The sequence below is a fragment of the Electrona antarctica genome (genome assembly GCF_951216825.1).
Source record: "Electrona antarctica genome assembly, chromosome: 11".
In the NCBI taxonomy this organism is placed as follows: domain Eukaryota; kingdom Metazoa; phylum Chordata; class Actinopteri; order Myctophiformes; family Myctophidae; genus Electrona; species Electrona antarctica.
The window spans coordinates 48184080-48208034 of NC_136792.1; the positions used below are offsets into that span (position 1 = coordinate 48184080).

General features: G+C 44.0%; 1 protein-coding gene across 4 annotated transcripts in view; it reads left to right on the forward strand.

Moving 5' to 3' along the window:
• The first annotated feature begins 1196 nt into the window (after window positions 1-1196).
• The window catches only part of baz1b (bromodomain adjacent to zinc finger domain, 1B), a 33793-nt gene continuing 11034 nt past the window's right edge, over window positions 1197-23955 (forward strand). For 3 of the 4 annotated variants that reach the window (XM_079513417.1, XM_079513416.1, XM_079513418.1), the window contains exons 1-19: window positions 1197-2146; window positions 4491-4607; window positions 7453-7597; window positions 8499-8691; window positions 9971-10101; window positions 10651-10848; window positions 11193-11381; window positions 12177-13099; window positions 13661-14076; window positions 14466-14663; window positions 15233-15371; window positions 15902-16038; window positions 17041-17164; window positions 18049-18147; window positions 20155-20332; window positions 20868-21056; window positions 21577-21724; window positions 22760-22780; window positions 23560-23707. In XM_079513417.1, the coding sequence (XP_079369543.1) occupies window positions 2013-2146; window positions 4491-4607; window positions 7453-7597; window positions 8499-8691; window positions 9971-10101; window positions 10651-10848; window positions 11193-11381; window positions 12177-13099; window positions 13661-14076; window positions 14466-14663; window positions 15233-15371; window positions 15902-16038; window positions 17041-17164; window positions 18049-18147; window positions 20155-20332; window positions 20868-21056; window positions 21577-21724; window positions 22760-22780; window positions 23560-23707 (3827 nt within the window). In that variant the 5' untranslated portion in view covers window positions 1197-2012. The remainder of the gene's footprint in view (window positions 2147-4490; window positions 4608-7452; window positions 7598-8498; window positions 8692-9970; window positions 10102-10650; window positions 10849-11192; window positions 11382-12176; window positions 13100-13660; window positions 14077-14465; window positions 14664-15232; window positions 15372-15901; window positions 16039-17040; window positions 17165-18048; window positions 18148-20154; window positions 20333-20867; window positions 21057-21576; window positions 21725-22759; window positions 22781-23559; window positions 23708-23955) is intronic. The other variant, XM_079513419.1, reaches the window with a different exon arrangement.

A 23955-nucleotide genomic window follows, 5' to 3' on the forward strand; every position in this document is an offset into this window, starting at 1 on the left:
TGCGCGTGACATCATCATCAAACCAGGAAGTTATGCGGGAATGCCTACTGAGTGCCAAAAAACTACTTTCTGGCCTTGACAGCCCATACATCCAAACTGAAAAGTCCAATATGCATTAAACGACGTTAAACGACGCTAAACTCACTTTGCCACTCGATTTGCCATTCACTTCATGCATGCGCATAGACTCTATTACAAAACATACATTAACCACTACATTTTTAGCATTTTGAAAATAGCCGATCTACAAGCTCACAATGTGGCGATGCGACGCATTGTGAGATCGTAGATCTGCTATTTTCAAAACATTTTTATACATTTGAAAATGTTGAAACGGGACATTCTGCACAATGAGTACTTTTACTTTTGGTAGGCTACTTAAGTACATTTTGATACTTTTAATTTTGATACTTTTGTACTTTTACTCAAGTAAATTTCGAATTCCGGACTTTTACTTGTAACGGAGTATTTCTATATTGCAGTATTTGAATACTTTTTCCACCACTGGTGCTCGTAGTATGCCAATGTTCAAGAAGGGGTTCTCAACCTGGGGGTCGTAAGTTGTTATTTTTGCAACTGAATGGCTGGAAAATGGAGTACACATAGTGCATGCATACACTTTCTTTAATGATTATATCTGGTTTCAGTATTTATTTATGATGTATTTTATCTATTATTAAGGTTATTGTAGTGGTCAATTTGTATTTGTGGTGGAAGGGGGGGGGGGGGGGGGGCGGGGCAGGGGTCGCGAGACATGGCCAAAGCATTTTCGGGGGTCCAGAGCCAAAAACGTTGAGAACCCCTGATTAGACGTTAGGTTAGACTCGAACCAATGTCTTTCAAAATGGTGTCCTCTCAATCATCATGAATGAATGTCTGAGAAACACATATAAAGATTCAAGATAATAGGATTGACACTTTAAGTGTACACACATATGACTGACAAAGAAAGGTTTTTATAGGTTACTATATATTGCGTGACAAATTGACACCTGACCTCTACCCTGTCATTTTATATTCTATAAGGGGCGTGACTTACTTCAAGGGGGTGGTTCGAGTTTGACAACAGACAGTTGTAGTGACCAATGAATGGTCGTTGGGAGCCACAATGGCCGAGGGCGCTGTACTCACTTAGACCAATTACATGAGCCAGAGGGCGGGACGCTGCGTGCTGCCGGGGAAACGGAGTACGAAATATTGTGCCGGTGGAAACTCCCGCCATTTCAGCAAAGAAGGAATTATAACCTATTGATTTCAACAATTTTGTAAGAATAGCGAACGCTACTGTTTCCTCCTGAACAGGATCTTCTGGGCTGTCAGACCATACGGAATGCCACCACCAGGACAATACGTGGTTTCATAACAATAGATCTATCTAGTTTATGTAAAGAAGAAGACAGTCAGACAGCGTGCAGCAGCGTAGAGAGCGCGCCAGACCCGTCTGCTGGAGGAAAGAAAGCCGCGAGTTCGTTCGTTGGAAAGATCAAAGCTTTTCATCCGTTCAGTCTTCAGTGAGTCTGGGAGGAGGTAAAAGTTTTCCCCGACCTAATCTGGAGGAGCAACTCGAGTCTGAGATCAGATCGGACTGATGAAATCAACATGGCACAGTGTGAGTGAGTCGGTAGACGATCAGAACGAACTAAACGGATGCGATGAGGAGGCTGCAGCTAGACAGAAGAAGTGCTAGTGCTGCTGTGGTGTTATTGTTTTGCAGTGAGCTAGCAGCCATTAGCCCGTTAGCTTTAGCTGCTGCTACACGTTGAGAGCAGCAGCAAACCAACCGGGGCCTGCCTGCCTACAGGCGGTAACGGTAAACGTGCTAACGGTATAGTCGGTGACACACCGACCCGGGGGGACTCACTCGGGATTACATGCCAAAGGTCTAGTTTGATTAAACGTTTGGTTTGGTTCTGTCCGAGGAAGGAGGACGTTGTTTCATTTTGTTCCCCCCGCCCGTCGAGGAGACAGGCGTCCAGTCCAGTCCAGTGTGCCATCATCATCTCGCCTCGACCATGGCACCGCTTTTGGGCCGTAAACCGTATCCGCTGGCTAAGCCGCTAGCCGAGCCTGCACTGCCAGGCCCGGGAGAGGAGGAGGAGGTGGTGTACAGCATCGAACACACCAAGGAGGCCTTCAGGAACAAAGAGTATCCTTGGATTCATTCACACACACACAGCATGTCAGACAACACAGACTACACACAGACCTCTCACCATGCAGTCGGCATTAAGCTGAAATCAAACACCAACTACTGTAACCGACCCAGTTAAACCTTAGTTACCAATTTACAATTTGGGCATTTAGCAAGTCGCTCTTAAATCCAGAGCGACTTTGCAGTAAGCAAGAACAACACATGGTAATACATCACATAGAAATAGTCAACAAGGATCATAACTAAGCAAGCTAAGAACCTAGCAGTATCTGTCTTAACAGTAGAATATATGTACAGTGAAGCTATGAGAAGAGCGTGCTAGAGCGTTTGTTAAACTCCTTTCTTTCGGGACCCTAGTTTACCTTTTCTGTATTTGGGAAATATACAGAAAAGGTAAACTTTCTTAGGGTCTCGAAAGTGGCTATAATAGGTGCTATGTCTACATAAAATGCTATCTAAACCTACCACCAGTACAGAGTAGACGCATTACACACATACATCTGATGACTTGTGTTCAAGTTGTGTTGGCTTGCATGTTCACTGTTATTGTACATTGTTTTGTAGTGTCTGTCTGCATGATGGACACATGATGTTTTACATCAGTCAGTCAGTCCGCTGAAGACAAAACAAATCACATGGTTGGTTGCTGCTACTATTAAACACCTTCACCGTTTCATAATTAACCACATCCTAGAAACAAGCTTTCTTTCACTTCACATGTCATGTTGTTTTTATGTTCTTTTGCCAATTAAAGTCTGTTAATTCTACCCAGGCAGGCAGTCACTAAACGTGAAGTATAGGGATAGCCAGTTAGCAGCTATGCTAGCCCATTATGTCTTCCAGTCAGTAATAGTATGCTACGTAGTCTGTCTATCTGTCTGCCTCTCCAGTGCCGGCAGCTCCCATTCAGTAATTTGTACTCGGTCGACCGTTGATCGACTACCTGTCAAATGAAATATCGATCCATATTTGACGGGTATAAATCAGTACCAATAGTTGGTTACCAATAGGTAGTTTCTGGGCGTAGAATAAATCACTAAATAAGACAGGTTGGAAATAACCGATATCCTTAACGGTCAAACAGGAGAGTATCAGTTTGTGAACTTAAACAAAAACTGGTACTGTCACTTGACCCCCTGGTCAACCCAAAGAGAGCTGTATAATCATGTAATCCACCGCCTCTTAACTTATGTAACAACATAGTAATAGTAGTTGTAGTGCAGGCAGGGCAGCTGATCATAAGACACATGGCTAGTTTTGTTTCTTTGCAGTGACACTTGCATCTGTAGTTAAACCAAGGAACTCCGTGCATGGCAAGCCTGTTTTAGGTCCAGTTCTGAATATGATGTAATTATAGTAACCGTTAATTACATTGACATTACATTCAGTTTTGCAGCAAAACTGGTGGAATTTGCCGTTGATAACAACATGACACTCAAAAAGTGTCTAACAACAGTCACATGATGGCACACATTAATAAGTGTCCATGGGTATGAATTTCTTATTCTATTTTAGTTTGAGTTTAGAGAGAAGCACTCATCGTTGATTTGCTCTCTGCTTGCTTCTTTGCTGCAGTTCTTTCCTTGTGTAGACATCCATGATCTAATTCTTAACCAAATAACATTTGGCATTGTTTTGAAGTGTTTTGAAGATGCCTCTCTCTCTCACCCTTTTAATTATTGACAGACATACATAATGCATTAATTATGGATCGAGGGTCTCTAGTGGCTGGCTGGTGTGCAGACAGGATTGAGAGGAGGGGCCATAGTAGTTACTATACTAACAATAAGGAGTATTGAGGAAATAGGGGGAATTTTGGTTGTTTTTCATTAGCATTTCATTTTTGTTGTCATACATAACTCATTCAACTTATTTTAAACGGAGATGATCATTTATCTTGCCGTGGCACTATCCATTATCCCATTAATACCTGGCTGGAACGCATCTGTCACTTTAGCTCTTAATCACTTTAACCATTATTTTATACTTTAGCTATTGAAAAATCGTGAAAATGTGTCGGAAATCTTTGAATATATATTCTTTCACAGCGAACGTTTTTAACTAAAAATCTTTGCTTCTGGGGGTCCCTGGAACAAAATATGTTGACATTGGTTTTCACGGCCAAATACATATAATTTTGGGGGTCCATGACATTAAATAGTTTGAGCACCACTGAATTATAGAAACATAAGGTTTTCACGAAACTATTGGGATTTAGAAGACATTTGTAGAAGAATCTGGTCTCAGGTCTTCAAGGCTTATTGCTGCCATACCTTTTTCATGTGCTGCTGTGCCACTCACATTTTTGACTACAAGGTCCTTGACAGAATGACCACAGAGAATACGAGGCACGCCTGGAGAGGTACAGCGAGCGCATCTGGACATGCAAGAGCACCGGCAGCAACCAGCTGACCCACAAAGAGGCATGGGAGGAGGAGCAAGAAGTCACCGAACTGTTAGTATCCTATCTGTTCATTAAGATACTGTATATACCAGTGGTTTTCAACCCCTTTCATGTCGAGGTCCATTATTTATTCTGCATTTAAGCCACGGACCACCATAGCCTCTCAAACCTAAGACTTGTCTTAGAATATTTAAGACAAGCTGAGGTGGTTCGGGCATCTGGTTAGGATGCCTCTCGGGCGCCTCCCTAGGGAGGTCCTCGACGCACGTCCCACTGGGAGGAGACCCCCTGGGCAGACCAAGGCGCAGTTGGAGGAAACACATCGACTCACTGGCCTTGGAACGTCTCGGAATCCCCCAGGAGGAAGTCACTAATGTTGCTCTGGAGAGGGAAGTCTGGAGCACTCTGGTGGAGCTGTTGCCCCCGCGACCCGACTACGGATAAGCGGTTGAAGATGGATGGATGGATGGAGTGGTACCATAGGCATAACGGGGAAACTCGAAATAACGATTCTTCTAAATTCTCTAATTGTGTAGAATCTTGTAAATTAAGTAATGCAGATGTTTAACAACAATTTAACTCTTGAAAATGTGAAATGAATCCCAAATGTTCCCATTTGGTTTCATTTCAAGCTATCAAGAGTTAAAGATTTATAAGGGTCCATTTGGTTACCAACTCTCCATCATTTAAGTTTAACTGGGGACCACCTGGAACCCTCTCAAGGACCACTGGTTGAAAACCACTGATATATATATACAGATCGCTGTATTTGCATGTGTCGTCTGTAGATTGACTTGTGAATCTACAAAATCTTTGAATGTAATAAATACAGTTATAATCATAGATTTAGAAATGGCACCGTCCTATATATATGAAGAATAATGTGGCAGGAGCATAACCCTGTGACATGTTGGATGTCACAAAACGCCAACGGGCATCTCAAACTCTTGATTTGTCTCTCAGGCTGTCTTAAAGGTCAGTCTTATAACAGTCCTTGTGCCACTTGACCCCAAAAAAAATACACTTTTGATTATAAACCACAGGAAGGGCTCCCAACACAAAAGCTTGTAGAGTAGCATCTGAAACGGCCACAGCGTTCTCAGCAAAGGTCACATGATTACCTGCCGTGTTGTGATTGGGCAAATCGGGTACTCCTCCCATTCTATTTGGAGGGCATATGGTTGAGTCATCCCTGAATCTGGAATGGGCTCTTGGAGAGAATCTAGTTTTCTTTCTGTGTCGCAAGCAGAAGGCAAAAATGAAATGCATGTATTATGTAGCATCACAAGCAGGCCAAGTTGCACAGTAGGCGGCCAGGTAATTAGACGCACAAGCCACGCCGTGTACAGCTAAGCCCCTCAGGCCTATGGCAAGGCAGCATTGTCTACCTAATAAACTCGGGCAGGCGGGATCAGGGGCTCCATTTAAGACATGTCTTTTTATAGCAAATATGTGAATTTGCTCCCTCTACTGGTCAGTTTTGATCCTTTCCTTTGTTACCCTATTATGTAATGCTCTTGTCTGTAGTTGCTGAGGCGAAAGCAGAGTTGGGTGTCTCGGCACCCACCCATCGGGAAAACCACGGTTAATTTGACTAACACGTGGCAAATTAATTTGAATGGGTGGTCTTGTCTGTAACCTGGACTGTCTCGTTATTATAAGATGAACATAATTATCGTTTTTAATATATTGACCCAACAAGTCTGTAAGGAGAAAAAAAAAGAATTAAATCAATTTACAAGATTTTTTTTTTAATTATTATTATTTCTACATGCCAGGGGCTAGGTACAGTATATAATTAAGCAATATTACATGAGAGGGTGTGCGTTATTGTGATTGATACGCCAGTGATGTGAGAGCATCACTGAAGTGCGATTACACTTAGATCACAATATAAAAATGTATTCATATTGCGGGACATTTCTCTCTCTCAAAATAACAACCTTTCTTTTTCCGAGACTGTCAGATTTGTTTTGGTGTATTTTGATTCGGTGTGCTGTGAAATGCTCGTTTGAAGCACGGTGTGCTGTCGGGCTTGTTTGAAGCACGGGGAGATAGATATTTCAACCAATTAGATTGCTTTGTCAGAACTACCTGTTGTATAATCAACATTCAAGATCTCTATATTTTGTTGAACCATATCAAACAAAAGGAAAAGAAAAAAACAGCAGTGTGTCCGCTGTCATTCTTGTCCTCAAGAATGACAATGTACTTACACACAGGCATCGGCTATTGGCATATGAAGAGAGTGACAAAGCCACATTAAAGGAGAATTCCATGCTAGAAGGCTTTCTTACCTTTCTTTGTAGTCGTTACGTCCCCACCAAAGAGGTCCAGGTGTTTTTTTTTGTGTGCAAAAACTCCATATTGGCTATTTCCCCTACCATAAGCCCTCAATGAATTGAATTGAATTGAATGGGAATGGGGCTATGGGGTGTTGTGCTAATTCGCTTATTTCCATCAAAATAAGTAGTAAAGTGTGCCGCTTGGGATATTATTTACATTATGAAGAGAGGATATATACAAAAAAATAATAATTTTGAGCGATGGAAATAAGCGAATTAGCACAACACCCCATAGCCCCATTCAATTCCCATTCAATGCAATTCATTTAGGGCTTATGGTAGGGGAAATAGCCAATAAGGAGCTTTTGTACAAAATAACACCTGGACCTCTTTGGTGGGGACGTAACGACTACAAAGAAAGGTAAGAAAGCCTTTTAGTATGGAATTCTCCTTTAAGCTGTTTATTAGTGGGGTTTTTTTGTGAACGGTTTCTGTCCCATAGCCTGGATGGATGGTGGGTGGAAATGGCAAGTAACACAGAGACCAGTACTTCCTATTGTGTGATGGAAGGTATCCAAAGTGATCTTCTTTGCCCATCCTTTCCCCTACAGACTCCAAGAGGAGTATCCCCAGTGGTTTGAGAAGCCAATCCTGGAAATGGTCCACCACAATACAGTGGTTCTGGACAAGCTGGTGGAAGTGGCCTGGGTTGAGGTCCTTACCAAGTATGCTGTGGGTGAAGAATGTGACTTTCTGGTCAGTAAATCCTCGTCTTTGATCATTGATTTTATTTGCATTTTAATGTTTTTCTATTATTTGGTCTGGTCTGTATCATAAAAAAAAGGATTAAATGTAAACTGTAAAATTGTTATTCACAAATGAGAAGGTGATAATATTTCCGATGTATACTCTATTCTCATTTTCCATTTTCTCCAGTCTTAGTTTAGATTTTTTTATCGATGTAAAACGGGAGCGCTAAAACATTCTTTTTGGAAACGGCCGTTGCTAGGCAGCGCCTCCCGACCTGTGTGCGTCCGCGCGCACCCTTTACTTCCTTGTTTACGGCCCGACAAAACACCAAATTTTCTCTGAATCTATGCTGCCTCCGCGCAGATTGATCATAACGCAGATGTTCTCATTTCTGACTTCATCATGCATCTCGGGTTACAATATTAACGCTTCTAAAGAGAGATCAGACTTACTAGCACAAGGTAGAAATAGAAGATTTCGCTTCCCAGTTTTGGGGGGAAAGAGAAGATGAGTGTTTTCAGAATAAAATCTCCCTCATCAGCCTGGCACTCCTTGGCGCCTTTTATTCGGAACGATTCCCCGGCCCCAGAAGTGTTAACCCATTTTGGGCGGGAAGCCCTTTTGGTGTTAGCATTATGTTATGCTTTAGCTATTGAAAAATAGCAGATCTACAAGCTCATAGCGCTACGAGCTTGTAGGTCTGCTATTTTTGAAAAATCGTAGAACGACTGACATAGAAACATAGCTTTTTCAGAAAACTGTCAGGATGTAGAAGACATTTTTAGAATCTGATCTCAGGTCAAAATGGGTTAAGTTAACATTATCATTAACACATTGGGTGACCTGGGAAAGAAAACCCAATAAATAAACTTAATAAAGTGAATCCCTCTCTTCCTGCTGTGTTCAGGTCGGCAAGGACAAAAGTTTGCGAGTCACTGTAGTGAAGATCCACCCGCTGGAGAACCAACCGGAGGGCGACGCCGGGGAGAAGAAGCTGGAGGGAGCCTGCGACTCTCCATCCAGCGACAAGGAGAACGCCAGCCAGGAGAACCAGAGGAAAGAACCTTCCAGAGAGGAAGACAACAGGAGGGAGAGTCTCAGTGAGTAGAACCCATTAGATATTTAAAAAAAATCACACCCGTGTGAACTGAGTGGTGTAAGGTCTTAGCCTGTCTGACGTAATGAAATCACACCCGGGTGAACAGGGTGAACATAGCAACATTGTATTGTCATGACAAACAAACGCAAACAACAAAGTTTATTAACCCATTTTGACCTGAGATCAGATTCTAAAAATGTCTTCTACATCCTGACAGTTTTCTGAAAAAGCTATGTTTCTATGTCAGTCGTTCACGGTGGCGCGCCCAAAATGGGTTAATACAACATCAGAGCCAGGGGGGATTACTAACGGAAAACATTAAAGAATGAACACAAAGCAACAGTTCTCCGCAGCTTTCCTATTTAGAAGTGCTGAAGGCATTTGCTGAAGGCACGCTGCGTCGCTGCCCAAGTGACGTCACTCATGCGGCTCCTCCATGTCTCTCGCTGTCACTCAAGTGACTACTGGCCAATCACAGCGCGTCTTTTCGAGGACTTATGTTACGCATGCGGAAGCGCTGATTGAAGGCAAATGCTTTGCAAGGAATCTTGGGAAAATTGTGCAATTGTGACACGCACCTCAGGCCTGTCATGTCATGTCCCCCCAGACGCACGCACACACGCAACTTGCAAGCCCAACTGTGTGTAATGAGTGAAATAGTGAATACATATGTTTAGATGCCTGTGACAGCCTGTCAGCTGGTCAGACAATGCTGTTCCGCTTGTGTACGACAGAAAAAAAGTGCTGACAGCTCTCGACCTGACGTGAACTTTGGCATGGCGTACGACGTACGTCAATGTTCAAAGTCACGCTGGAATGACAAACTGCAGTGTTTCGCGTTGATAAATGAGGGCCTCTGTCTTATTTGCTCAGACACTATGATGTAAAATTCTCCGTTCATTGTCAATGGGGAATTTTGTGTAGGACAAAGTTTGTGGACACACCAAAAACTGAATAGTAAATACAGTATATTGTAACAAGTAAGACGCGTGAACGCGGGAAGCGAACACAGCTGTTGTGGCAGTCTGACACACACACACACACACACACACACACACACCTCTATCGTTCCAATTTCAGTTGCGGGCGGGTGGTGTTACAGCGTGACACACAGACAGACAGTTTTGGCCAGCTTCTATAGTTAGTGCTCACTTCGTTCGCAATCACTTCGTTCGCAATAATAATGTGTTTTTGTCACAAAATCCCAAGGCACACCTGGACTTGTCTCACCAGTGTCATTTCTTTTTTTTCTTTTTCTTTTTTTAATATTTTATTTCCAGGTGACCGAGCACGGCGCTCCCCAAGGAAACTCCCCAATGCTAGCGTTGTAAAGGAGGAGACGAGGAAGAGGTGGACCATGCCCAAATTCCTTCCTCATAAGTATGACGTGAAACTGGTCAGCGAGGATAAGGTTAGTGTCTTCCATTTCTTTCCCCCAAACCTGCCAGAGCAAACATACAATGTCATTTAGAGTTTTGTCCCCTCAGCCATCGCGGCATTAACCCATTTTGGGGCGGGAACCCCTTTTGGTGTTAGCATTATGTTATGCTTTAGCTATTGAAAAATAGCAGATCTACAAGCTCATAGCGCGCCACCGAGTGGCGCGCTACGAGCTCTTGTAGGTCTGCTATTTTTGAAAAATTGAAGAACGACTGACATAGAAACATAGCCTTTTCAGAAAACTGTCATTTTCAAACAGACATTTTTAGAATCTGATCTCATGTCAAAATTGGTTAAACAAACTGCCCCGCCGATAGGATGGTTCTGTATACATTGGGGACTTCATCTTCATGTTTTTGTATTGTCTTGGTGTAATGTTCTCTGTACTATGTGTTGTTTTGTTGTGGGTGTTGCACAGATCCGTGAAGCTGAATATCCTTCAGGACAATAAAGAGTATTATAATTAATATAAGTCCCTGCAAGGTGTAACGAGTTTCCCCGTTTTGACATCATATATCAGGTGATCAGTGACGTTCCAGTCGACAGCCTGTTCAGATCGGAGCGCCCTCCGACGAAGGAGATCATCCGTTACTTCATCAGACACTACGCTTTGAGGCTGGGCATGGGGGAGAAGGGCCCCTGGGTGGTGGAGGATGAACTAGTGAAGAAGTACAGCCTGCCAAGCAAATTCAGCGACTTCCTCCTTGATCCACACAAGGTAACTTGCTATCATTTTGATGAATTGAACATGGTGGACCCTATTGTAAACAAGTGTAATGCTTAATTGGGTCGTCCACTCAGTTAACAGCCTTTGTATTGAGTTTGTGCTTGAAATGTACTGTAATTCTGCAAACTGTTAATAAATCAATCAATCAATCAATCCATCCATCTTCAACCGCTTATCCGTAGTCGGGTCGTGGGGAATTTGCTATCAATCAGACTTATTTTCTGGGGGGACAAAAAAACATATATATATATATATATAAATTCCTATTTATCCCTGATGTTTTCTTGTTAATAATAATTGTGTATGTCATTGATAGTTTTTCTTTGTATCGTCAGTTTTTAGCAGAAAATCCCTCTACAAAGCGTAAGAGTATGTCATCTCCAGAGGGAAGGCCCAGCAAAAAGCTGAAGGCTTCCGACACCCCAGGATCAGAGGAGTCTGCCAATGAGAAGGGAGAGAAGAAGAATAAGAAGAAAGATTCTCTGAGCATGCCCTTGAGTCCCACCATCTGGGGTCACATGCAGGTTGGTTTTCATCCTCATGCACATTTCATATATACAGTATATTTACGTCCTCATCAAATCGTGTGACATTTTCTTTTTGTGGAGGATGTATTCTGTGGCCTAGTGGCAGCATGATCACAAACATTTCCGCTAATCAAGAATTTGACCTGAAGAATGGAATGAAAAAAATCACACCCGTGTGAAGTGAGGGCCGCTCTAATCAATTATTGATTTTATACCAACCTTAAAATATACCTTAGTTGCGTCACCAAGAACGGCCAAGGGTTTCCACAGACCCACAGACACATATGACGTAAATTCTCCATTCATTGTCAATGGCATTTAATGTTTGTGTTAAGACAGAATCTACACATTTTATGTATATTGTACAGACGTTGTGTTCACTTGGACACTTACCCTGGTGCGGGAGGGGGGAGGGGGGGTTACATATGTAGTATGTATATACATGCACATAGAAAAATGGGGGGAAAAAATGGCACATTTACTGTGAAAAAAACTGAAATGGAACACTGAATGGGGAGAGTCAATGTATGGAGTAAGAAAAACAAAAGTTCATTAATGCTGTAAATGTTTATGTTCACTCTCCTCCCAGATCTGTACAATTGTATGAATGAGTGTGCTTACCAATAAACAGAATTAAAAAGACAGAATCTACACTATAGCTGTTTATAGGAGTGGCTTGCGCCCTTCAAAAATATGTAGAAAGGGTTGTGTGTAAGAGAGATAAATTGCAGGTTGTCGTTATTGTTCTGCATCATCAGCTGCTTCACTTCACTTCGTATTTTGCCATTTCAGAAGATGAACGGATCTCCGTTGAAGGTGAAGAACAGTGGGACCCCTAAGAAAGGAGACGGTAAAACCTCAACGCCCTCAACCCCAAAATCAAGAAAAGGGGAGAAAGCCAAAGGGAGCGAGAAGAAAGAGGGCAAGAAGAGGGAAAGAAAGAGCGGGGGGGACAAGAAGCTCAACGGCAAGGCGGGCGTCAAGTCGCCCAAGATGAAGCAGATGACCCTGCTGCACCTAGCCAAGAGCAAGAGCACGACGCCCGTCGGCAGCCCCAAGAAGAGGGCCCGCAGCTCCAGCACGGGCACGCCCAAGCTGGGCAAGCCCCTGCACCCCATGGCGCTCCACCTCCTGCGCTACCATAAGGAGCACAAAGGCAAAGAGGACAAGAGGAACGCCCTGTCCTCCCTCATCACCAAGACCGCCAAGACCCTGACCCCGGACGACCGGGGCCGCCTGCCCGAGGAGCTGAGGGACCTGGTCCAGAAACGCTGGGATCTGCTGGAGCAGAAGAAGCGCTGGGCGGCCATGAGCGAGGAGGAGAAGCAGGAGGATCTCAAGAAGAGGCGCGCGGAGCTCAAGGAGAAGCTGCGCGAGAGGGCCAAGGAGCGCCGCGAGAAGGAGATGCTGGTGCGCCGCGAGCAGTCGCGCCGCTACGAGGACCAGGAGATCGCGGAGGGCCGGAGCCTGCCCGCGTTCAAGCTGGTGGACATGCCCGAGGGCCTGCCCAACGCGCTGTTCGGCGACGTGGCCATGGTCGTGGACTTCCTGCACTGCTACGCCGGGCTGCTGATGCCCGACGACCAGTACCCCATCACGGCCACCGCCCTGATGGAGGCGGTGGCCGGGGACGCCGGCGGCTTCCACTACCTGAACCGCGTGTTGGTGGTGCTGCTCCAGACGCTGCTGCAGGACGAGCTGGCCGAGGGCTACAGGTAACCAGGGTACAGGTTTATGTCAGGGGGTGGGGCAGCTTGGAAGATGGAGAGGGCCACTATGGTTCCACACTCACTGCAGAGGGACACGTTGAATATACTGTCATATCAAAAATAGCAGATCTGCAAGCTCAAAACGCCTCGCACTGCGACGTGTTTTGAACTTGTAGATCTGCTATTTTTGCTATATTTGAATTGAAATTATTATTTTTTTTTGTTGCTATTTTTCAATTGGAATCCTGAAAAAAAATGCATTTAGTTAAAGCTTACTTATGTTAACTTTATGAACTGAAATGCAAATACATTGGACATGTATACAATTCTAATACTAGTTATTCAGCTACTAATATAGACTTAAGTAATTCAAGCGCGTCATGTTTGGAATTGTAACAGCTGAAATAAATAATATATCAATATTCGGGTATTAACCTGCTGGACACATGAAGTGAAGGTGGGGGCCGCATGTGGCCAGTGGCAGTTTTTGTATTGACCTGCATGTACTTTTTGTTTGAAATGTACCCATTCTACATACTCAATTTTCAATCACTCAATCAATCACAGCGAGCTGGACATGCCCCTGTCCGAGATCCCCCTCACCATGCACTCTGTGTCGGAGCTGGTGCGCCTGTGCCTGCGGCCGTCGGACGCACACGGCGAGGAGAGCGCCGGCCACGGGTCGACGGCGGCGCCGCCGGGGGAGGACTGGGGGGCCCTGGGGGGCTACGACGACGTGGTGACCAGCGAGTTCCTGGAGCGCCTGGAGACGTCGGAGGTGTTCGAGCTGGGCCCGCAGGAGAAGATGAGCCTGATGGCGGCGCTGTGCCACCGGATCCTGATGACCTACTCGGTGGAGGACCACGTGGACGCCATGCAGCAGCGCTCGGCCGAGCTCTGGAAGGAGCACCTGGCCAGGCTCAAGGAGGCGAACGACCGCAAGAGGGCGGAGAAGATGAGGCGCAAGGAGACGGAGGAAAAAGGTAGGGAATCACCGGGTCTCCTGATACTGTCATGATTCTTGGGTTCATGTTGAGTGTTTGTTTGTGCGCCGGCCTACTGGCCCCAAAGCTTTTTATTAGGTTTCAGAAGGTGTGTTTTTTTATTTACTTTTGTTTATCAAGCATGATGATAAATACAATGAGTGCCAATATGACGGAGCGAACGTTTGGACCTTGGGACGTTTGGGGCCAGGCCTAGTTCTTGCTGCTATTTGATACCGCCATAGCGTTTGTCAACAGTCATTTAGCATTCTTTCCGTTAATCGTCATGAAATGCCAATGCCAATACCAAGGCTAATGTACTGTGTTGGCTGAATGTGGTTTATGTGGGAAGAATGTTGCTATAGTGTAACATTATCCCTTTTTTTTAGGTAAAGAGGAGGGAGGTTCACTCAAAGCCGAAAAAGGAGACAAAAAGAAAGAAGGGAGCGCTAAGAAGGAGAACAAGAAGGACGCCAAGGTGGAGCCCGAAGCCGAGCCCGAGGACATGATCAGCTCTGTGAAGAGCAGAAGACTGATGTCCATCCAGGCCAAGAAGGACAAAGAGGAGCATGACAGACAGAACAAAGGTCAGCAACACAACACTGTCAATCTGAGTCAATCTTTACGGATTGAAATGGCTTAATAATGTACTTGATGACAGATGGAGGACTATTCATTCATTCATCTAAGATCTATTGAATATGTGAATAACCGATACTTGGCACTGGCAGTACACACTTAACCCATTTAGACCTGTGGCTGATTCTAAAAACACCTTCTACAACCTAACCTAACGTAAGGTTTTCTGAAAACCTTCAAATTCTTATTAAAAAAATAAATAAAACCAGGTTATACCAGGTTCTAAATGGACAGTAAATTCCAATATGTGTTCTTTTTTTTTAAAGATACATTTTTTGTGGCTTTTGCCTTTATTTTTATTTTTTATAGAGGGATAGGTATACAGTAGGCTGACAGGAAATGGGGAGAGAGAGATGGGGGGGTGACACGCAGTAAAGGCCATCGGGATCGGGAATCGAACCCGCGCCACACTGCCAGACTGGATTACCAGCCAAGGTGCCCAGACGGCTACGCCAGCCGCCCGGGCCTATGTTTTCTTTTCTTACTTGGTGTGTGTGTGTGTGCCTCCCTCCCTCAGAGCGCATGGACAAGGAGGCAGAGGAGGAACGTGTCCGCAAGCAGAGGGCTTCCGCAGAGAGGGCCTTCCATGAAGGCATCGCCAAAGCCAAGCTCGTCCTGCGCAGAATCCCTCTGGGCACTGATCGGAACCACAACAGGTCAGAACAACTGCAAACAGAACTGACAGACTACTTTAGATCGGATAAACACGTGCACATTATGATCCAAATGGATCATTGGTTTTTCAACCAGTGGTCCGGGGACCACCAGTGGTACTTGAGTGGGTTCCGGGTGGTACCCAGCTAAATGAGGGAGAGTTGGTAACCAAATGGACCCTTATTAGATGTTTTACTCTCGAGTTAAATTCTTGTTAAACATCTGCATTACTTCATTTACAAGAACAGAAGTCAACACAATTAGAGAATGTAGAATAATAATAATAATTATTTTTATTTTTTATTGTTGGCCTGTTCTCTCTCCTATGGTACCAACATCAATACAGCATGGAATTGTGGACAAACTCTTATCCAAGGAGTGGGGACTATTCTATTCAATTAAGTCTGGGGTCCGAGAGGCTAAATCTCATCAAATGCCATGGTCCGTGGCTCAAATGCTGAAAAAAATAATGGACCTTGATTTGAAAAAGGGTTGAAAACCACTGATTGTACATGGTTAATTGTTCTTTCAGGTACTGGCTGTTCTCTGACGTGGTTCCCGGCTTGTACATCGAGAAGGGTTGGGTGCACGAGAGCATCGATTACAGCTACACCCCTCCTCCTCCCGAGGAGAAACCAGCAGAGGTTAAAGAGGAAAAGGAAGAGGAGGGTGAGTATTATTCTGTGCCTGAATTGTCTTGTTCCCCCGTGGTGGGTATTTATGTACTAGTAAGAACAAATAATTGGTCTATAGTCTAGTCTCCGATTATAATACGACCCCGTTTTTTAGGATATTTCCATTGGGGGACGGGGGACGACATAGTCTTATATTCAGCAGTGATGTAAATAGGTTTTCAATGTAATGAGTCCCGGGATGCAGGGATGGTCTTTTAGATGAGTCCCCGGGACATTTTATGAGTCCCACTTCAACGACGTTAGGAGTCATATTTTGCCATTTTTACAATTTGCAGCATTTAACTCATTTCATTTTATATAGTTATAATGTGATTATATAATATATATATATATATAAATAAAACAGGAAGAAATGATTATTATAACTAAAGCTAGCAAAATGAACTAGAATAAAAAACAGTTCAGTAGTGCATCCCGTGGATGCAGAGGTCGTTGTTTTATTGCGTCCCTTAACTATAAACTGCGTTTTGGGATGCAAAATGCACCCTATTTTAATCTCTGATTCAGCACAATATGGACGGGTACTGTGTCTACAGCCAATCGGCGTGCAACGCGAGCGAAGGGACTTATTTCTTTTATACCACTGCTGACCAAAGTGACCAAAGTGAAGCGATTTGAAGCGACTGGAAACAAATATATATATCTTCAGGTCTGAACGCAGCTTAACCCATTTTGACCTGAGATCAGATTCTAAAAATGTGTTCTACATCCTGACAGTTTTCTGAAAAAGCTATGTTTCTATGTCAGTCGTTCTTCGATTTTTCAAAAATAGCAGACCTACAAGCTCATAGCGCGCCACTCGGTGGCGCGCTATGAGCTTGTAGATCTGCTATTTTTCAATAGCTAAAGCATAACATAATGCTAACACCAAAAAGGGTTCCCGCCCAAAATGGCTTAACACGGCAGACAGCTTTATGTCTTAATGAAATGCATCGCCCTTCTTGCTTCTTTGACACTACTTTTATATCTGCCGCAGGAGCCGAGAAGGAGGAGGATGCCACTAGCGACGACGGCGCAATGAGTGACGGAGCCCAGCAGGGGGCATCAGCAGCTGATGTTTGCATAGAGACCACCGTTCCCAATCAGGGTCAAAACCTCTGGTGAGGCCATGGATTTATTTGTACCTGATTTTTTTTTTTTTGCTTTTCAACCAGTGGTCCTTGAGGGGCTTCCAGGTGGTCCCCAGCTAAATGATGGAGAGTTGGTAACCAAATGGACCCGTGTAGATCTTTAACTCTTGGGAGTGTAAAGTGAAACCAAATGGATCCTCAATCAATCCATCAATTATTGTAAAATCCACCTGAAAATAGTCCCATCGTTACCTAAAACGGTGATGATAAGTAATAATTGAACTCATAAGAGTTAAATTATTAAACATATGCATTACTTAATTTTCCAGAAATCTACACAATCGGCATGGATGGAACTGTGGACAAAATCCTATCCAACGACGACAAAATATTCTTTAGTTTGGGGTCATCAAATAATGGTGGTCTGTCCGTGGCTCAAATGCCGAATGAATAATGGTCCTTGATACGAAGAATGTTGACCAACCACTGGTGTAGCAGGCTCAGCTCACATAGCCTGGAACTCACTCACCTATGCTTTTTATGGCATAGGCAGCTCCCGACAAGGATCCGCTGGGAGAAACTATGCACAGCTGCTAGACATGAGACTAATTTATTAGAGCGACAGAGAGAGAGAGGAGTGTGTGTGTGTGTGTATGTGTGCGTGTGTGTCAATTTAACAAAGGTGCAGACGATCAGAAATCAGCAGAGAGTGAGTGATGTTTGCGCTACTCTATGCCGAATTGAAGTGGACTCGGACCCAGACTTTTTTTTTCTCCCTGCAGGAAATAAAAACGTCTGGGTTTCCGAGGCTACAGCTCACATAGCAACAAGCATATTCTCATGATGTTGTGCATGGTCAAAGATGCAATTTTTGGGGTGTTTCCTTGCTTATCTTGATGTCTTTGCGTTTGCAGGTTCGTCTGCGACAACCCAGCGGATCTGGAAGAGCTGGTGGAGAGTCTTCATCCTCAAGGCGTCAGAGAGAGCGCCCTGAAGACCAAGATCAAGAACGGGTAAAAGCGCGCGCACACACACACACACCTGGATTAAAGTTCCCAGTCACCACCACTTATTTCAGTCATTTGGATTCTGCAGATGCCATATTAAAGGAGCATTCAGTGATTTGGGTGATTTGGAAAACCACCCAGTCCGCCCCGGTAACAAAATGTGCACATGCACGCTCTACAGTGGGGGGAAGTGCAACAGGCCAACAGCATGTGCACCAAGGCCCGCCCCCACTCGATCATGATTGGAGGAAGGCCCCTCTCATCCTGATTGGATGAAGGCTTTGCCACCCGCCACCAAAACTGAAACTAGGGTTTTTTGACCCCAGGGGACAGGGAGGAACTCCTTATATGGTCAGCACACTCTATAGTAGAGAGAATTATCCAGAAAAAAAGAAAAAATAAGTGATATTTGAATTAAGTCAAATCACTGAATATACCTTTAAGCCAAAGTAGTCTATTCTACAAGCTCTCAATGCGTCTGCGATGCTTTCATCCATGCATACAGTACACACCTGAAGACCATAATACATAACGGGTCAAAGCACACGCACATACAGTACACACCTGAAGACCATAATACATAACGGGTCAAAGCACACGCACACACAGTACACACCTGAAGACCAAAATACATAACGGGTCAAAGCACACGCACAAGGCATTATTACTGCTGTGAAAATTAACCCATTTTAGGCGGGAACCCCTTTTGGTGTTAGCATTATGTTATGCTTTAGCTATTGAAAAATAGCAGATCTACAAGCTCATAGCGCGCCACCGAGTGGCGCGCTACGAGCTTGTAGGTCTGCTATTTTTGAAAAATCGAAGAACGACTGACATTAGAAACATAGCTTTTTCAGAAAACTGTCACACCTGAAGACTAAAATACATAACGGGTCAAAGCACACGCACAATACAGTACAATACACAACACTTAATAATGAATTGCATTTTTATAGTGCTTTTCCAAGTGCTTTTCAAAGCGCTTTACAATGGTTCATTCATTCATACATTGGGAGGTGAAGCGGCGAACAGTCGACGCCAGCGTCCTCACTTCCCACATTCACACACCAATGGTGGCGAGCTCACACCGACCGACTCATTGGAGGCAATGTGAGAAGGAGGAGGATGGCACTATTTATTTTTTGTTTTGTTTTGTTTTTTGGCTTTTCTGCCTTTTATTGAGAGATGCAAGTAAAGAACGACAGGAAAGAGGGAGGGAGGGGGAGACATGCAGCAAAGGTCGTCATGAACGGGACTATAGGCTAGAGCCTATATGTGGCATGCGCCTGGACCACTAGGCCAGCGGGCGCCCGAGGATGGCACTATTACCTGATAGTGCCACTTGACTTCTAACAAGGCATTATTACTGCTGTGAAAATTAACCAGTGAGTGAATATGAACAATCGATTGTAAAAAACCAAACATTAATGAATCGGTACAAATGTAAATGCAGAACACAACTGGGTAACAGATGTTTTGTTCATCCTTGTGTGGAAACTGAAGAACAAACAGGCACATTATTTATGATTTGTTCATATAAATCCTTTCCGCCCGTGACCCAGAACAGAAATTAGCCCCGGGACCCAAACTAGTGAAAAGATCTACAAGCTCACAACACGTTGTGAGCTTGTAGATTGGCTATTTTCACTACTTCTTACATATTTGTTCTAATTTATGGAATTTATTAGATTTGTCTTTCATTGCCTGGGCCATGGCTCAGCGGTCCAGGCACCTTGGCTGGTAATCCAGTCTGGCAGTGTGCCGCGGGTTCGACTCCCGATCCCGACGGCCTTTACTGCCTGTCTGTCCCTCCATAAAAAAATAAAATAAAAAAGGCGAAAGCCACAAAAAAAAATTCAAAAAAAAAGAGAAGAAAAAAAAAAAACTTTCATTTCTTCATGACATTACTGAAACAATCATTGGATTCTGTTATGAATTCATGAAAAGTTGTGCTTTTTTTGGTAATGTTTTTTTTAAACAAAACCGTGTCACCGTGTCACCGTGTCATAACAGGTACCAGGACATCCTCCACTCCATCCATCTGAGCCGGAAGAGCCGCCTGGGCCTGAGGACCTGCGACGGTCACCAGGAGCTGCTCAAATACCTGCGCAGTGACATCACCGAGGTGGCCTCGCGCCTCCAGAAGGGAGGCCTCGGCTACCTGGAGGACAACACCGACATCGAGAGTCAGGTGACTGCTTCGTCAATGAACCCATTTTGACCTGAGATCAGATTCTAAAAATGTCTTCTACATCCTGACAGTTTTCTGAAAAAGCTATGTTTCTATGTCAGTCGTTCTTCGATTTTTCAAAAATAGCTGACCTACAAGCCCGTAGCGCGCCACTCGGTGGCGCGCTACGAGCTTGTAGATCTGCTATTTTTCAATAGCTAAAGCATAACATAATGCTAACACCAAAAGGGGTTCCCGCCCAAAATGGGTTAATCCAGAGTGATTTACAGTAAGCAAGAACAACAACATCACAAGAGGGTTATACACTCTAGAGTGCTATGTCTACATAATATGCTATCTAAATTACATACGTTGAGCCTTTTGTATGCGCCTGTAAGGTCGCCGAGGCGTGGTCGAGGTCGTAAAACCGGTGTTAAGGAACCTAAAACATGAGTAGGGAATACTTATTCACACACCATGTTAGCGCCGCGTCCCCTAACCTGACTTGCATGTCCTTGTCTGTCTGTCTGTGTCTGTCCGTCCGTCCCTACTACAGGTGTCTGAGATGGAGAGCTTAAAGGACTTTGGAGAGTGTGTCATCACCATCCAGGCGTGCGTCATCAAGAAGTTCCTGCAAGGCTTCATGGCCCCCAAGAAGAAAAGGAAGAGGCAGGGAGGAGGAGAGGAGACCAGCAAAGCAGCCGAAGAGGTGGACGAAGAGAAGAAAATGGCAGAAGAAGCTAGGGTGAGAAATACTGGGAGGGATGGTTGGTCTGAGCCGGTCTCTGTGCTTGTGTTTTAGGTTAAAACTTAAAACCTTACGGTAAACTTCATCCATCTGATTCTTTGTTTAGGGGTAAAATGTAACAGCAGGTTATTATTATAATTTTCTAAATTAATATTTTATAGTTACAGTGTGCCAATTTGTCCAGTTCATTTCTTTATTGTTTGCATCTCTTAACACTTATTATGCCCAGGACGTGTCCACACGTCTTCATAATTACACCCGTAGGAGGCCCAGGACGTGTGGACACGTCTTTAGGTGCTTTTTAATGATATAAAACTGCTAAAATATATTTTTTGACAGCGGCCGTTGCTAGGCAACGCCTTGCTAGCGTGTGCGGACATGCTTTGTGCGCGCGCAGCCATTCACTTCCTTGTTTGCGTCCAACAAATTCCAAACGGAGCACTTCTAATTTTGAACAGTTGAGGTAAAAGAGATGTGTGACCCCCCCCCCCCCCCCCCCCTCTTTCCTCGCTCCTAGGTGGCGACCGCCGTGGAGAAGTGGAAGACGGCCATCAGGGAGTCCCAGACCTTCTCTCGCATGCACGTGCTGCTCGGCATGCTGGACGCCTGCATCAAGTGGGACATGTCTGCCGAGAACGCTCGCTGCAAAGTCTGCCGCCGGAAAGGTACAGTAAGAGTTACGATAAACATTGCAGTTCACATGGATTAAAGTACTGCATGTCGCCACGACTGATTTCAGTCATTTGGGTTCCACAGCAGTCTTCAATGGAATCATGTTGTCCACCGAAAATAGCCAATCTATAAGCTCACAACGCGTGACGCGTTGTGAGCTTATAGATTGGCTATTTTCGGTTATTTGTTATATGAAAGAATAATTGAAGTGTTCAAACTAGCAATAGAATAGATTCGATTAATGAGTATTTGAAGTGGTCAAACTAGCCATAGAATGAATGTTCAGAAGCATTTTTACAAAAACCCTAATGATCTCGGATGTTTCATTAAAGGAAAAAAACCTCAATCTGCAATTTCTTCTACTGGAATGTGGAGCATAGGTTTAGAAAGATTCTACATTGTGCTAATTGTTGAGGAAACTCAACTCAGTTTAACAAATCACAGATTGGGTCTTGGCCTAACAACAGTTGTCAGTCATGAGATTTTATTTTGCTTTGTTTAAACCATGAGTGTATATATCGACTTCACATAATGATGCAGAACTACGTAATAACTATACGCTGTGAAAACAAATCCTATCACTGTTCCAATATTAAGGGCCGCCCTAAAGTCTCTGCATTGGTTCTTCAATGCCGTTAGTTAAAAAAAAATCCAATTTGTATTATTCTTTTTATCAACTAGTTTTATGCCCCATCTTGAATTTGCTACGCAAGACAAACCGTATGATCTGCGATTGTAGCATCTGAATTGGTGTCATTTGAAGGGACAGGTTTGCTGTAACAATATTCTTTATAGAAATAGGCAGATGCACCCCTCAACAGGTTAGTGGCAGGTGCATATATTAAAAAGGGTATCTTTGAAAAACAAAGAAGAGGACCCACACACTGTCGGAAACTTCCGACAGTGTGTGGGTCATCTTCTTTGTTTTTCAAAGATACACTTTTTGCATAAATAACATGTGAATAACTCAACATTATTGTCCCCATTTCTGACAACAGAATGAAGTTGTTGTTTTCATATTTTCACAGGTATTGAGACTTATTTTACAGGTATTTATTTATATACAACCGACTAACTCACTTTCAAACTGGTTCGGTGGGTAATTATAAATTGCACCAATTATAAGTTGGTGCCTGCATGCTTGTCCACCTGATGATGTGACTGAGGTGTTCTTTGAGTCTGTAATCCCAGAATGAGTCAGTAGGTGGCGATGGAACACTTCATTCCTAGATCCCAGCACGGCACTTGGTTTCCACTGTCTTATGCACTCACAGGAGCGTCAGATTTAATTTCTAGTTTAATAGTCATTGTACTGATGTACCTTTTTATCTATCAAAAAAAAAACGTGTATGTATTGAATTTAACTGTTGCTTATTTTGGTCTGGTACAATGAGTCTTTACTGGTTACATAGAAAAATTTAAAGCTGAGATATAACTAGCCCATTTTGGGCGGGAACCCCTTTTGGTGATTATAATTTAGCTATTGAAAAATAGCAGATCTATAAGCTCATAGCGCGCTACGAGCTTGTAGGTCTGCTATTTTTGAAAAATTGTGGAAATATTTATTTCAGAAAACTGGAGGATTTAGAAGATCTTTTTTTTAAATTTCAAGGTCAGGCCTAAATGGGCTTTAGTCCCTTGGCAGCTACAATTCTGCACACTTTCACACTTCAGGGATCTTATCCTTCAAATATCACCCAGTGGTTCTGGTGTATGTTAGGCTAATAGCCAGCCACCTGCTGTTGGCCCTGGAGACCAATCTCAGGTAGAACTATGATTGATTAAAACACTAGAAGACTAAAACGTGTTGTTCCTTCCTTTAAACCAGGTGACGATGAGAAGCTGATCTTGTGCGATGAGTGCAACAAGGCCTTCCATCTGTTCTGCCTGCGTCCGGCCCTGTACCGCATCCCTGCCGGGGAGTGGCGCTGTACGGCCTGCCAGCCCGCCGTGGCCAGACGTGCTGCTCGTGGAAGGTAGAACTTATCTTTTCTCCTGGCAGAGACGGTATATAGAGAGACTTTGAAGTGTGTGTGTGTGTGTGTGTGCGTGTGCGTGTGCGTGCGTGCGTGCGTGCGTGCGTGCGTGCGCCCGAGCATGGCGAGAGGCTGGAGGAGGAGGAATTTGTCGTGCTTTTAAGCCAGATGAGAGACTAGACTGACAATTTACTACATCTGTTGCCACTTGCATTGCTCCCTTTTTTGATTTTGACTAGGGAGCGATT